General features: G+C 34.1%; 1 protein-coding gene across 1 annotated transcript in view; it reads left to right on the plus strand.

Moving 5' to 3' along the window:
- Positions 1-13,588, plus strand: part of LOC106468685 (PDZ domain-containing protein 8-like) — a 118,757-nt gene that overhangs the window by 42,705 nt on the left and 62,464 nt on the right. Inside the window, exon 5 of the mRNA XM_022397050.1 lies at positions 4,714-4,820. Coding sequence (XP_022252758.1) covers positions 4,714-4,820 — 107 coding nt within the window. The remainder of the gene's footprint in view (positions 1-4,713; positions 4,821-13,588) is intronic.

Below are 13,588 nucleotides of genomic sequence, written 5' to 3' on the forward strand. Positions count from 1 at the left end.
AGTATTTTTAATGTTAACATGAAAATCACTTTGCACAAGGACTTGTCAAAACAAATACTGAACATATTCACAGAAAAATCTTTTTAGTATAATAAAAATACTAAAAAATATGATTTTTTATGTGAAAGACCTATAATGTTTTCTGAAAGTCTACCAAATATTATTAAGATATACATCTTTTAATAAAATTAATAGTATCCAATCTATAAAGACTTTAAACTAGTACAAAAAAGTCATATGGTCAGTCAACTCAACTGAGTCCATTTTGAGAGAGTTAAATAATTATCTTTTTTCTTCAAAGTATGCATAGGCAGACTCAATTACGTTAGAACACCCTGTGACAAGACAAATTATTTTCCTCTACTCTGTTATTATGATACAAAGCTGTGATACTGACTAAAATCACAACTGTTGGTTACCACAGTTGTATCCAGAGCTTCAAATAATTGTCTCCTTTTTGCCAAAGTCAACACAGGTAGGTTCATATAATCACTTTAGAACACCCTTTTTGACACAACAAATTTTTCTCTTTTATCTCTGCTATTACAATACAAGCTATAAAATTCAGTTTAGAAATTGCCCATTACAGCTAAACTGGCAATCACATAGTCTAACTTCATGTTTACTTTCATTTTCACTAACTTATTTAATTTGCGCTAACTTGGTCACCTATATATATATATGTATATATATAAGAAAAATGATTTATAACTTACAGTGAATCATGCTTTTTATATCTTGCTTAAGCTACTTTAACAAATTGGCTTGTGCAGTTAATCCATCCCTTTTTCAGGGATGTTTTCATACATCTTAAAGTGAATTTTGGGTTGTATGTCACCAAATTTTGCTGTTTGGCAAAGTCTTTGTTGTCCTGGTCACAGTACCCTTAGAGAATATTCTGCAGGCCAGAACATGGACAAATTCAAATATGTTCATAAAATATTATTTACATAATTTTGCATTTTGTTGTGATTTTTCAAAGTTGATAGACTCCCTAACAGATGAGTTATTTTCTGTTACCTTTGCAAATAACCTTTGATTTCACAACTTTGTTGTGCATGGTAACCCATGTATCACTATAAGTACAGTACAGAAGAATCTGGTGTCTTGGAATGATTTAATAAAGAAAAGCATGATTTTTACATAATATTGGACTTCATGGTTGAATGGATTCATCCAGTTGGGACTCTAGCATTTTACATATACTTCTGTTATTGTCCTATACAATATTCCACCTTCTGCGCTGGTGCTTCATGAGAGAGTTTTCCTCTAGAAGTGGCAGATTGTGACATTTTCAACCTCTCCATGCACATCATTACATACTGTTTGAGACAGTGAGTTGAGATGACCATTCTTCATGTAATGTATCTTGGCTACAGTCATGATGGGGAAAATCTTAATGCTTTATATTTATCTTTCTTAACCCTATGGCTATAGGTCCCATTTCTGTGCATGCCATGAAGTTTTCCTGAGTTACATTCAATATTTAATTAAGCAACTTTACTACCAATGTATGTCAACGAAATTAGCCTTATAATGTACATTACAATTCAATGTTTTGTATTATATAAGTTTTAACTCCTCTATTTCAAAAGAAACTCTTAAAACATACACTTAATCTTCTGTTTTGTTGTTCCATGATGCACAGGCATTTACAAGTCTTAACTTTTGGTCTCTGTAACTTTGATAATTATTCACATACACTAAACATCTATGTGTAGACAGAAACAAGGCTAATTTCTCTGTTTACACATTCTTCTTTCAAATTCCTCAATATAAGTTCCAAGAAAGAAGAAATAAATCACTTGGGAACTCTTGACAGAAGCCACACCTACTTTTTACACATAGAGTTGTGATTTTATATTTTGCTCTACTTATTTGAGCTAGATTATTAATAGAAAGAAATAATTTTAAACTGCATTCTTCCAGTGGTTATTTTCAAATTGGCAAGCAAAATTCCTTACAAAGTATGTCAAACTGCTCTTAGCATTGTTGCTGCTTTTTCTTTGCTAGCATTTATGTTTTTTCATACCTAGAGATATGTTAGTTAGATAGACAGTTAAATTGTATTTAGGTTTTAGTTTTATATTTTAATTAATTATGTTTTAAAATGCATATTTGAAAAGTTTTAATATTTTTTTAAAAATATAATTTACACTTTTCCTCCATTCATGAGGTTTAATGTACTACAACAACATTCTGCCAAAGGCTAGATTATCTCTTTTGACAATACTGTAATATTGCTTGAGGATGCTGTTGATGTGTGTTGTGATAAATAATAATTCTAAAGAACAGGAAAGGAGAATAAAACATTAAAAATAAACTATATATGAAAATGTAAAGACTTGCAATTAAGAATAATAAATCCAAAATAATATCTTTTAAGATCATTTAATGAAAAATTGAAAGGTGTATACATTTTCTTCTATTTCTTAATTTTAAACATTTTATTGAACTATATGTTGATGATAATACTTGAAATATCCAGAGTCTGAGTGCAAATAAGTACAATAAAAAATAAATCTGAAAATACTAAATTAATCTCATTCTTTGTGTAGAAATTTCTTGTGATCTTTAACAAAATCTTAATAATTTTCTTAAAAATATGTAAGAAATTTCAGGGTTAATGTATGTATTGTTCAACTCTTATCATTCTCCATATGGACTAGGCCCAATGGACCTAAACTGTAACCATACAGGTAATGTACTTATTGTTCCCATTGCACTTTCCTTGATTTGTAGAGCTCATTCTCAGTTCTGTCTGGTATTTTCAATTGTACCTTGGAATTGGGTAACTGGGCCAGTTTCTTGATTTTACTGGCCTTGATTATAGATGTAGCAGACCTTAACATCATGAGCATGTCCAGTTATTAGCTGTTGGTCTGCTCATGTGAGAATTTTCCTCTGTAGGTACAGGGCAATGCAGTGTAATCTGGCCCTGACTGCCCATTATACCACCATCTGTGACCACACCTGAAAATAGGGTAGTTCCACAAGTAATTACAGACCATATAACTCATTTTTTATGTGTTATTTAAAGGGTGATGAAGTGAGGAGGTACCCTTCTGTGAATAATCCATTTTATTAAGTGTCCTCATTTTGTTCAGTCTCTTATGAGGCTGGTTTGCTTCACTTTTTGCCATTGAATCTACTGGATTTCCTTCAACTCAGCTTGATGACATTTTTCAATTTTGAGGTCTGTGCTATTTATTACATTTCTTGCCTAAGAACTGAAACTTTAGTGACAACCTTATGACTATCTCTGGTTCACTCCTCCATCTCACTGTTGGTATTCTGGATATTTGTGTTTCAGAAGTACGAATTTTTTACGAATTGAAATGAACTTCAAACAGGTACTTACCCCTGAAATACATTCCCATCCACAACTAGGACATATGTGGTCTGTAAGTAGGATGACACATGCTCTGCATTATGTCAAGGATATTTAGAACATTTCGTATTTCTGAGGTAAGTACCTGTGAGGAATTAATTTAAATTATAAAAAATATAAAAATTAATTATTTTTTTTCTGAAACCTTACAACTGAATGTATATAGTTTTAGCACAAATTATTATTTCAACCATATTGGATGCCCATACACAACTTACTGTTTTGAGGGTGAACTTGTCCATATTTGCTCAGTATTTTTTCTGCCAAATTTCAACTATAGATACATATTTAATTGAATTAGCCTTATATCCATATAACAAAATTGTGAGTCTGATTGCTAAAAATTAAGAATTGTCTTTTAAGATGATTTTTCATTTTGTTCTGCAATTTTTTATCACACTATACTAATAGCAAGATATTTTGTTTTCTCCACTTACAGAGGAAAATAACTACAACTTGATATTCTAGCCATTTTTAACTACTATATCTTTTTCTCTTTCAAATATATCTACACATATTTAAGTATTCTGTAACTTAACTGAAAATATTGTAGTATGTTATGTGTATAATTAAAATTAGCTATGTAATTATAAGCTTATGCATTTCTTTTCATCAGATTGTTTACATTTTTCTAAGATATACTTTGAAGTTTCTTGTTTTTAATGTAAGCTACGTAAGCAAGGCAAAATTTTGAGCTTGTCTTCATTGGTTAAAGTGCTTCCTTGAAAACACTTCGGCAAAACATTTGACTTAAGAAATACATTTTCTTGGAGTCAAGACATATATTACTTTAAAACTATACTGTAGTGTTTCACTGTGGTTGGAGAAAAAAGGTTTATACTGGTGTTTATGTGTTCTTATTAAATGTTTTTAATGTGCTTTTATCGGAAAAAGTGTGCAGCAATACTTTATTTATGTGACGTTTTAGTTCCAAAATCTTGTCCAAGGGTTCAGGAATTGGACATGCAAGCTAAATCATGTAAGAAAAATAATCCGTAGGTGTTTATTTAGAAATTATTATTATATTTTATGCCAAACCATTGGTTACATATATATATATATATATATATATGTGTTTGTGCGTGTGTGTGCATATGTTTGGTATGAGGATGACACAGGAGCTGGCAGAAGCCACTTAACATCTTGGAGAAGGGGCTAATTAGAAATGAACTCTCTAATTATCACTAATGTGTTACCTTTCTACCAAACTACATATTACAAAAGTATGCAGGCAAGAAAGAAGGAGCATTTTACCAAGTTTATTGAAGTAGGTTGATTCAGACTTAAATTAATGAGCACTGTTTAATTCTTTTTTTTTTCAGACCAGTATTTCCTTGGTGGACATCTTGACAGAGTGTTCTACTAATACCCGAGGTTATCACATCGAGCAATTTCAGCTGAAACGTCCAAACAGCAACCCACTTCCAAAGTAAAATATTAGATATTTTTCTTCTATCTCAAATTTATTAACAATTAAATACTTATATTTACCCTTCTTTAGTCTTTAGCATAACACTAGGAAGTACTGTATGTTTTGTAGCTTTTAGACTAGCTTCACCTGAAAGATATTTATGGTGAGCAAAATTTGGGTGGTATGCCATTCAGAGAAAGGTTAGTGGTGATTTTAATTTTAATAAACTACATGGTTTCAATTCTTTTTGCCAGAAATAAAGATTTGACAAGCAGTTGGTAATTCGAAGATATAAATTTGTATAGATATTGTATCGATCTGATGAACGGGAAGAAACAGGTAGGAACATATTTAGAATTATAAAAAGTATTTGAAGGTGCAATATGTGTTAACTTTCCTTCAGCAGATTTAACTTATTGTGTATATATGTGCATGGGTTTGAACCTTTTCTTTAAACCTGATACCTAATATATTAGTTCTTATTTTAGGTAATAATCCTTTAATTTGTTGGTAGGTTCTTTATCATGATAATATGAATAGAATTGTAATGTGAAGTTTATCATTTTCTTCTGCCTCTTCCTCCAATACTATACTCAAGTCATTTGTTGTTGTTTTTTTTTAAATATGTTGATGAGTAAACTGAAATGGATGTCAGCTGCTGTCCATTCCAGTTTATTCATCATGAATACTCTGTCTAAACAATCTATCAAAGAAGAAACTTTTTATTTGATCTTATATATAATTTGTTTTTATTTTTATGTAGAAAAATTGTTTGTTACTCATTTCTACTTTGATGTGAAAGTTATCTGTTTGTAGATGGACATCCGTCAAAATGACCTTTCCAAGACATGATTACAAAACATGATTTAAATTTATTGTGTTGCATCTTATTGCCAACACTGCGATAATCTTTATTGGTCTAAAACTACTAATCATTTTCATTTGTACAAGGAAAGAGTTATGATTTGTTAATTTAGTTATATGTTTTTTATATGCAACTGAGGATTTAAAAAATAATTGGTCATATATGTAAATAGTTTGAATATTAATGTTTAAACTTTGAACTATCCTTGTGTGATTATTAAGTGGTTCATCTAGTAACATGACAAGTTGTGATTTCAGAATTTCTTTTTTTCTACCAAGTCAAGTTAAAATATGATACTGAAAGTTGACCAGAAAAATGTTTCAGAATGCATCTGAGAACATACACAACCCCAGAGCTTTTGGAGGTTGCCTAAGCCCCCAAACCAAGAGATATATTACTGTCAAAATGGTCATTGGACACTTTCACCCATGTAGTTGATACTTAGTTCAGAAAGAATAATTTTTATTTTTTTTGTTTAATGAACCAAAAATTCAACTAATTTTACCCATTGTGTCAAAATTATGTAACCAAAAAGCCAGAAACATAATTTAAGTATCTACTAAAACTTTAGAATGTATGCTTTCATGCAGTAATATAGATTTATACATACATAGATGGCTTGTATCTCTGTGGATGAACCGATTACCATATTATAGGTATTGACAAGACAGAATATAAAATGTGAATGCCTGTCATCTTCTTTTACTGAGATATAACTAATTGTCAAACCCACATGACACACTCTTCCCTTCTTTTCTGCCTTTAAAGACATGTCTATAATTCTCTCCAACATTGTTATTGGACATATTTATTACCAAAAGAAAGAGTTTGTTTTTTACAAGATTTCTTGTATGCTTATTTCATTTTGGAACCTGTAAATAGACCTGTTTGCTTGAAATGTTTGTGTAGGATTGTTGTTGCTCAGCTCTAAGCTAACAGAATTTTTTTAGCATATTTATAGCTCAGTTAGAAACCCAGTTAAATTATGATAGTTTTGAGACATTGTATTTTAGTGCCTTATATATTTTTTGTATTCCAAAATGTGTATTTTAATGCAACGTGAATTTTTTGTGGACAATCAACATAATGTGAAGAAAAAAGTAGTCTTGTTAAAGCACACTTCCGAGTACAAATAGAACACAAAATTAATGTAAGCTCTAAATTTTTTATTATTGTTTCTGTATTTTTAACAAAAACTAACTAAAATTTAAATATTAGAAACTTCTTAGATTAGATAACAAGATGTAAAATGAATAAAATCAATAAATTTTATGAGATCAGTTTATGCTATTACATTCTTTGAGCTATAATTTGATATTAAGTGATAATTTGTTTACCCTATTCTCTTTTGCCATTTTATAGCTTTTCACCCACTGATAGTCTCTCATTAGAGGGATGAAAATACCCTTATTGTACAAAAATAATACAATTAAAAGCAAGCAGATGAAAAAATGTAAGTCTATGAGGATAAATAATTGTAATTGTCTGTTATTACTTGCAGTCATACTAGAAAAATATATATGTGTATATTCTTGTGTTTTCTTTCATATTTTTCAACTTTTCATTGTATAATAGATTGATGATTTCACTACTGTTAGTGTTAGGGGTAGAGAAAAAAAATAACAAAGTATAAAGTTTTACCTTGTAGTCCTAGGATTCACACCTGTCATACTCATTCTGTATGTGAGGTTTAGTGATTGGTGTCTATGGCTTCTTGAGGATTCCTTATCCCTTTGGGTGATACACATATGCACCTCCTCCATTGGTCTTTGTATGACCAGAGCAATTCCTAATGGGATTCTTTGACTTCAATGTTTTTCCTGTCTCTTTCTCTATTCTAGTATTTGTATTGGTGGGTGGGCCAATCCAGTAACACCATCTGTGTTCCATTACCTACACCCAAATTGGACCTACACCTATGTTTCCCCCCTCTTGTTGGGGAGCATCCCTGAAAAGCACTTTTACATCTGGCACATGGACCTAAGATGAGTCCTCTTTCAATATTCATGTGCTCGAACTTGCAGTAGACTGTTGGACGTGATATCATTATTACCATTCCTAGTGGATCATTTTATGTTGTTCCATTCCTACAACTCCTTGATTTTTCCTCATTTAACTACCATAGGGAAATCTGATCCAGAATGCCATGCTTTCAAACTCAGGACTTTCCTTATTTAGACAATTCTTAATGGGTTGGTTTCCTTGCCTGCATTGTACTAGGTACTATAAATTGTGTTGTGGACCACCTCTTGGGGACTCCACTCATCATTGCTTAGCCAACCCTTTCACTTTCAAGTTTCCTCTCTTCTGATTGTCTGTTCTCAATCCCTCGACTCTAACTGTTTTTGTCTTCTACCTGCTCTGGTCTTGTACTTGTCATAATGCTCATCCACTTTTCTGGCCTTTACTTTAGATCCTGGCTTTGATTAGAGACACTTGCTGGCTTAACCCTGATTCTATCTTTTATGCCACCTGATGACCTAACCCCCTCTTCCCATGCCATTTATACAATCTATTGCTTCAACATCTCTTGTTTCTTTCCATCATGGGATCCTGTCCTTCCACTTTCACATTTGGATTAGCCCAATCTATTGCTTGATGAACCAGACTTTCCCATCTGGTAATTCTTTCCTTTCCCATTCAGGCATCATTCTACCTGGTCCTTCTATCTGCATGGGAGGCATGGCTTTTGACATGGGTCCATCTGTCACTACTTCCCTTTTGATTGTTCCACTCTAGGATATGTCTCTTCCCTTTACCAGGCTGTGCTGCAGAGTTCAGCTGTCTCTGCCTTTGCCAGTTATTGGGCGATCTTGTCTTCAAAATTATGCCTTTCTTATACTGCAAGGTTTTTACTCTTATATTTTAATTACCGTGTTCTGGTCCTTCCTTATACATAATCACACTTGCCCTGTTCCCATGCCTGGCTACCAGGACCTCATTGTCATCCTGCAAACTCTTACACATGCCTCATCAAGCTGTTGGGAACCTGCAATTTCTACCACTTTCTTTTCAGACATATTCTTCTTACTTCTCACTTGTTGTCATCATTGCTAGCAATGATCTTTATGCTAGCAACTCCTCCCATACCCTTTCCATCATTCTTATACTCTTATTTCCCCAGACTGATCCTTCCTCCTTCAGTTTTCAGCTGCTCAGGGAGGAGATTTTTACCTTTCCTTCTATTTCACTCTTCTATGATTTTTTCAGACCCAGACAGACTTTTGTGCCCTCTTTGAGCCATTTGTTGCTACTTAGGTCATACCTCTCATTTCAGGGTTGTTGTCTTCCTCTCTACATTCCCTGAAGTTTCTCATCCTTGAGGGCCAAATCTCCTTCTACCTTTATAGGTAGAGTCTGCCAAATTATTTTTTTGTTTGGTCTACTTCTCAGTGATCTGCATTTCACATCCTGAGATTTAACACCTCTTTTATTCTCTTGCTGCTCATTTGCAATGGCCACTGGACAAGATTCTTCAAACTGGCATGTGAACTACCTCACATAACTTCATCATCCACTCTCTTCTCCATCTGGCTTTCCCATCACATGGAGATCACTACCTGCTTCTGTTCGCATCCTAGTGTACCCAACATCTTTAGATAGTTGAGTTCATTCCCTTTTGGTTTATAGCATTTGCTTACAGGATCCCTCCGGATGACTGGTGTTGCCTCCTGCAGTACACTTATTTTTTTAAATTCTCCATTGAGCTAGAATAACAAAAAATGCTCATACCATCAATCCTAGCTCCTATTCCCACTGTTGAGATTGGGTGTTCTGCAAGATTACTTGAGGTATCCTTATGGTATACTCTCATATCTGGCTACTGTTCAATCCAGATCATACCTATTCCATAGACTATTGTGGAAAAAACCAGCTCCAGAGGGTGCTCTCCTGGCTCATGCTTGCTAGCCTTTCAAAATAGGTTTACACAGTCACCTGTTTCACTGTCTCCAGTAAAAGACCTTTCCAGCTAAAAGAAGATCAGTGGGTATCTGGGCATTTTCTTTGGATCTCCCCATTGCAAATTCCCCCCACCTTCTGCATGTGGAGCATAGGAGACCTTTACAACTTGTCAGTTCTAGGTTTAAAGAGTCACTTGTTTAACTGTCTCCAGTAAAAGACCTTTTTAGCTAAATGAAGATCAATTGGTATCTGGACATTTTCTTTGGGTTTCCAACAACATATCCCCCCCTTCTGCGTGTGATGCATGGGAGATCCTTACCACTTACCAGTTCCTAGCGAATGGGGTGGTGGACCATGGAGAACCATCACTGATTGGGACATAACATGCCAGAATCACTTCAAATGATACTTTGCCCTCTTCTTGCAGTCTTCATCTGCTCTGTAGAGTTGAGGTGGACACATTACAAGACTGTTCCTTCTTCTGCAGTAGAATTGGGGTGAGCATGTGCCACTATCACATGCCCTCCTCTTTCTATGGTTGTGTCTGTTCAGTAGAGTCGAGGTGAGTACACACTATACACAGATGCCCTCCTCCTGCAGTCATCTATTCAATTTAGTTGAGGTGAGCACTGACTAATAAATCATGCTGTCCTCCTGCAACAAATGACTGTTCAGTCAAGTTGACATGTACATCTTAATATTTCATACTTTATATCATGGCTTCTGTGCCCTCCTCCTACAGCTGGTGTTGGTTCAGGGTTCTGACATTAGAGTTGAGATGAGCACAAACTAACAGCTGGTGTCTGTCCAAGAGTCTGATGATTGGTGAGGCGAGACACACCAACATTACACACTATGGCATGAATTCTGTACACTTCTCCCACAGCTGGTATTGGTCCATAAGTCTAACCGTAAAGTTGAGAAGAACATACACTAATAATTTATGTATCCTCCTCCTGCAACTGGTGTTGGTCCAATAATGTCTGATGGTAGGGTTGAGGTGTGCGTTAGGTACAGTCTGAACACACCCCAGCCATGCTACATATATTAGCTCTCTGACTTCTTGTGTGCAAGTACTCAGACAACCATGTTTTTATTCCACCCATGCATACAACACATGGGGCTTGTTTGCCTCTTCCTCCCTTCTATTCTGGGTGGAGTATTTACCTTGGAGGAGATGAGATGTGGTCTCCCATGGGTGTGCCCCTGTGGGGCCTCTGCCATTAGATGACACACTCCATGAGTTTCCTTCAGGCTCTTTCTGAAAGGAACTCATCTAGGTAAATTTTGCACCAGTTCCACCACCATATCAACATATAGGATTTTAGCTTTCTGTGTGAAGAGATGTTTATTATCTTGGAAGTTAAAATTTTCCTTACCTCTAAATGTATTACCAGTAGATACCTTTTTACACACTTCTCACTTTTCTCCCCATTTCCGGTGTACTTTAGACATACTTGCCTCATCAAGAACGAAAATTCATGAGTGCAAAAACATAGAGGAAATTAGTGTATGTGAAGTTATCTTGCCTTCTTATTAATGGAGGGCTTTTGCTACATAATAACCTCATTATGCAGTAGTGAAATTCACAGAAACACTTGAGCTGCCTGAAGGCATACAAATCTCTAAGGCAGACACATGGGGAAGATAGCTTTCTGTGTGATTAGGTGAGTATGTATCAGAATTTTCAGGTGAGGAAAATGTTAACTTTAAATAGCACCTAACAGCAAAAAAAACAAGATATCAAAGGTAAGTATTGTATTTATTTTGTACATTTTTTTATTGTTATAAAAGTAACTAAATGTTAAAATTAGAAATTTATGAGATTAGATAAAATTTAATTAGGTAAGATAATGCGAAATAGTAATAATAATAGATTTTCTTCATGAGGTATTCTCAAGAGTAGCTCATGCGTTACATCATTCAATGTGGGAAAATGAGCTATGTCTTCGCTGAGTGATTTACAACTTGTGTTGTGCGATTACTGGTTAGACACACTTCGAAAGGCAATAAAACAATAAAAATTAACTGGAAACAGGCTTTTATTTGCCTTAAGCTATATAGGATGAACAATTGTAATTTCCTGTTACAATCTGCATCTGTTCGAAAAAGAAATTAGGGTAATTGAGATTTATTTTGTATTTTTTTATGGTATTTACAAGGTCAACCAAATCTACCAAGTCTGTATAGCGTTAGAGTAGAGAAAATAAAATGTGAAGCTTTACTCAAAAAAAACATTTGATATTTATTTAAGAGGTTTTAGTGGTACTGCAAATGAAATTTGAAAATTTTCAAAAAAATAAAAGTATTTTTAATCTTAACATGAAAATTGGTTTGCACACGGAGCAGTCAACACTCAGACTCCATATATTCACAGACAAATCTTTAGTAAAAATACTTAATTACAAAATCTGGTTTATTGTGTTTACTGAAATCTTGCCAAATTTTGTGAAGATACACAAAACATATTAAAAGTTATAGTATGGAAACTCTAATGGTTACTTTGTGGTTACAAGGTTAGTCACATAGACTGCCCCCATATGTAAAAAATTCGATATTTAATGTCCAGATTGTAAATGCAAGCTCAGGTGACTTTCAATTGGTCAGAAAGTCAGTTAGTTGTGTAGGTTAAAAACAAAATTATCATAACTGCCCAGTTACAATCATTATTCTCCTTTAACTACTACCTTTCGAGGCAGAGTAGCCTGTGGATTACCTTGGTCAAGGGACATTTCTACATGGTTAGCATGTGTTCATGCTTTAATCACCTGTATAAAATGTATCACTAGCGCTCATGAACGTTTTGATCTGTAGACTTCATTGGATCTCTGTTTGGTCAATAACATAATAGCCATGTTGTCCCATTCCTGTTAGAACAGGCAGCATCCATACACTTTGATGCAGATTCATTCATTCCCTGTTCCAGTAGGAAATAAATGAAGTCAAGACTGCAAAAGTGTATTCTTCAGTCATGAGCTGACCCAGAATAGGTGACAATAACTCTTGCTTTTGACTGTTTGAATCCACTAACAGTTACATTGTTTTTCCATAGGGTCCCCCCAGTGGTGCATCGGTAAGTCTGAAGGCCTATAATGCTAAAAACTGGGTTTTGATACCCATGATGAGTAGAGTACAAATATCCTGTTGTGTAGCTTTGTGCTTAACTACAAACAAATAAGTCTTTCCACTGGGACCTTCTTCCAATTAAAATTTAGTAGTAGCTTTGATGTAATTTTCAAACTTTCACCATGAAGTTGTTACTTTCCTCTTCCTACTATTACATTCACAGCATACGTTTTCACATATTTTGTACTGCACCTCACACTGAAACAATGTTAAGGTAATATTTAGAAAACTGTGTGCTTTATTAGATATTTTAGTTTGCATGATTGAAAATTATCTATCACAACAAAATAAAACATCGGTTACACCAAGTTTACACTTGTTATGATATCTAAGCTACTGTCTGTGAATTTCCTATTTTATTAGCTTCATGGTAAGCAAATAGAAATCACACAGTGTAATGCATGCATTGTATGTTGAACATACTTGACAACTTAGAAAGCAGTGATCATCAATTTTTTTAATTCAATGATCATGTAGTAGACTACTGTCATAGCTCATCATGATTGGGTTTAAAACCAGCCATATTGATTGGGAGGTCTGCAGTGGACTGTTGGAGCTTTATCTCACATCAATATCTGTCACTTCTTCATCTCTCTCCTCAACAGCTTATTCATGATGATACACAAGGTTGTAGATATTATGGAAATATTTATATATATAAATCAAGAACATTACAAAGAGGCTCAAAAATCAAAGTTAATTTTCCATCCCAGTCCTTGTTGTCATCATTAAAACTCGTAATGGATAACGTCTGTGGGCATAACACCCAAACATGTTGGGGATGTTCCAACTATCAGACAAAATGATGTCAAACTTGCCAGCAGCTAAGGAAAATCAGTTATCAATCCAAAACTGAGCTACTGGCAGAGATGAATGGATGGACAGAGGAACA

The sequence above is a fragment of the Limulus polyphemus genome, unplaced genomic scaffold (assembly GCF_000517525.1).
Source record: "Limulus polyphemus unplaced genomic scaffold, Limulus_polyphemus-2.1.2 Scaffold3112, whole genome shotgun sequence".
Taxonomy (NCBI): Eukaryota; Metazoa; Arthropoda; class Merostomata; order Xiphosura; family Limulidae; genus Limulus; species Limulus polyphemus.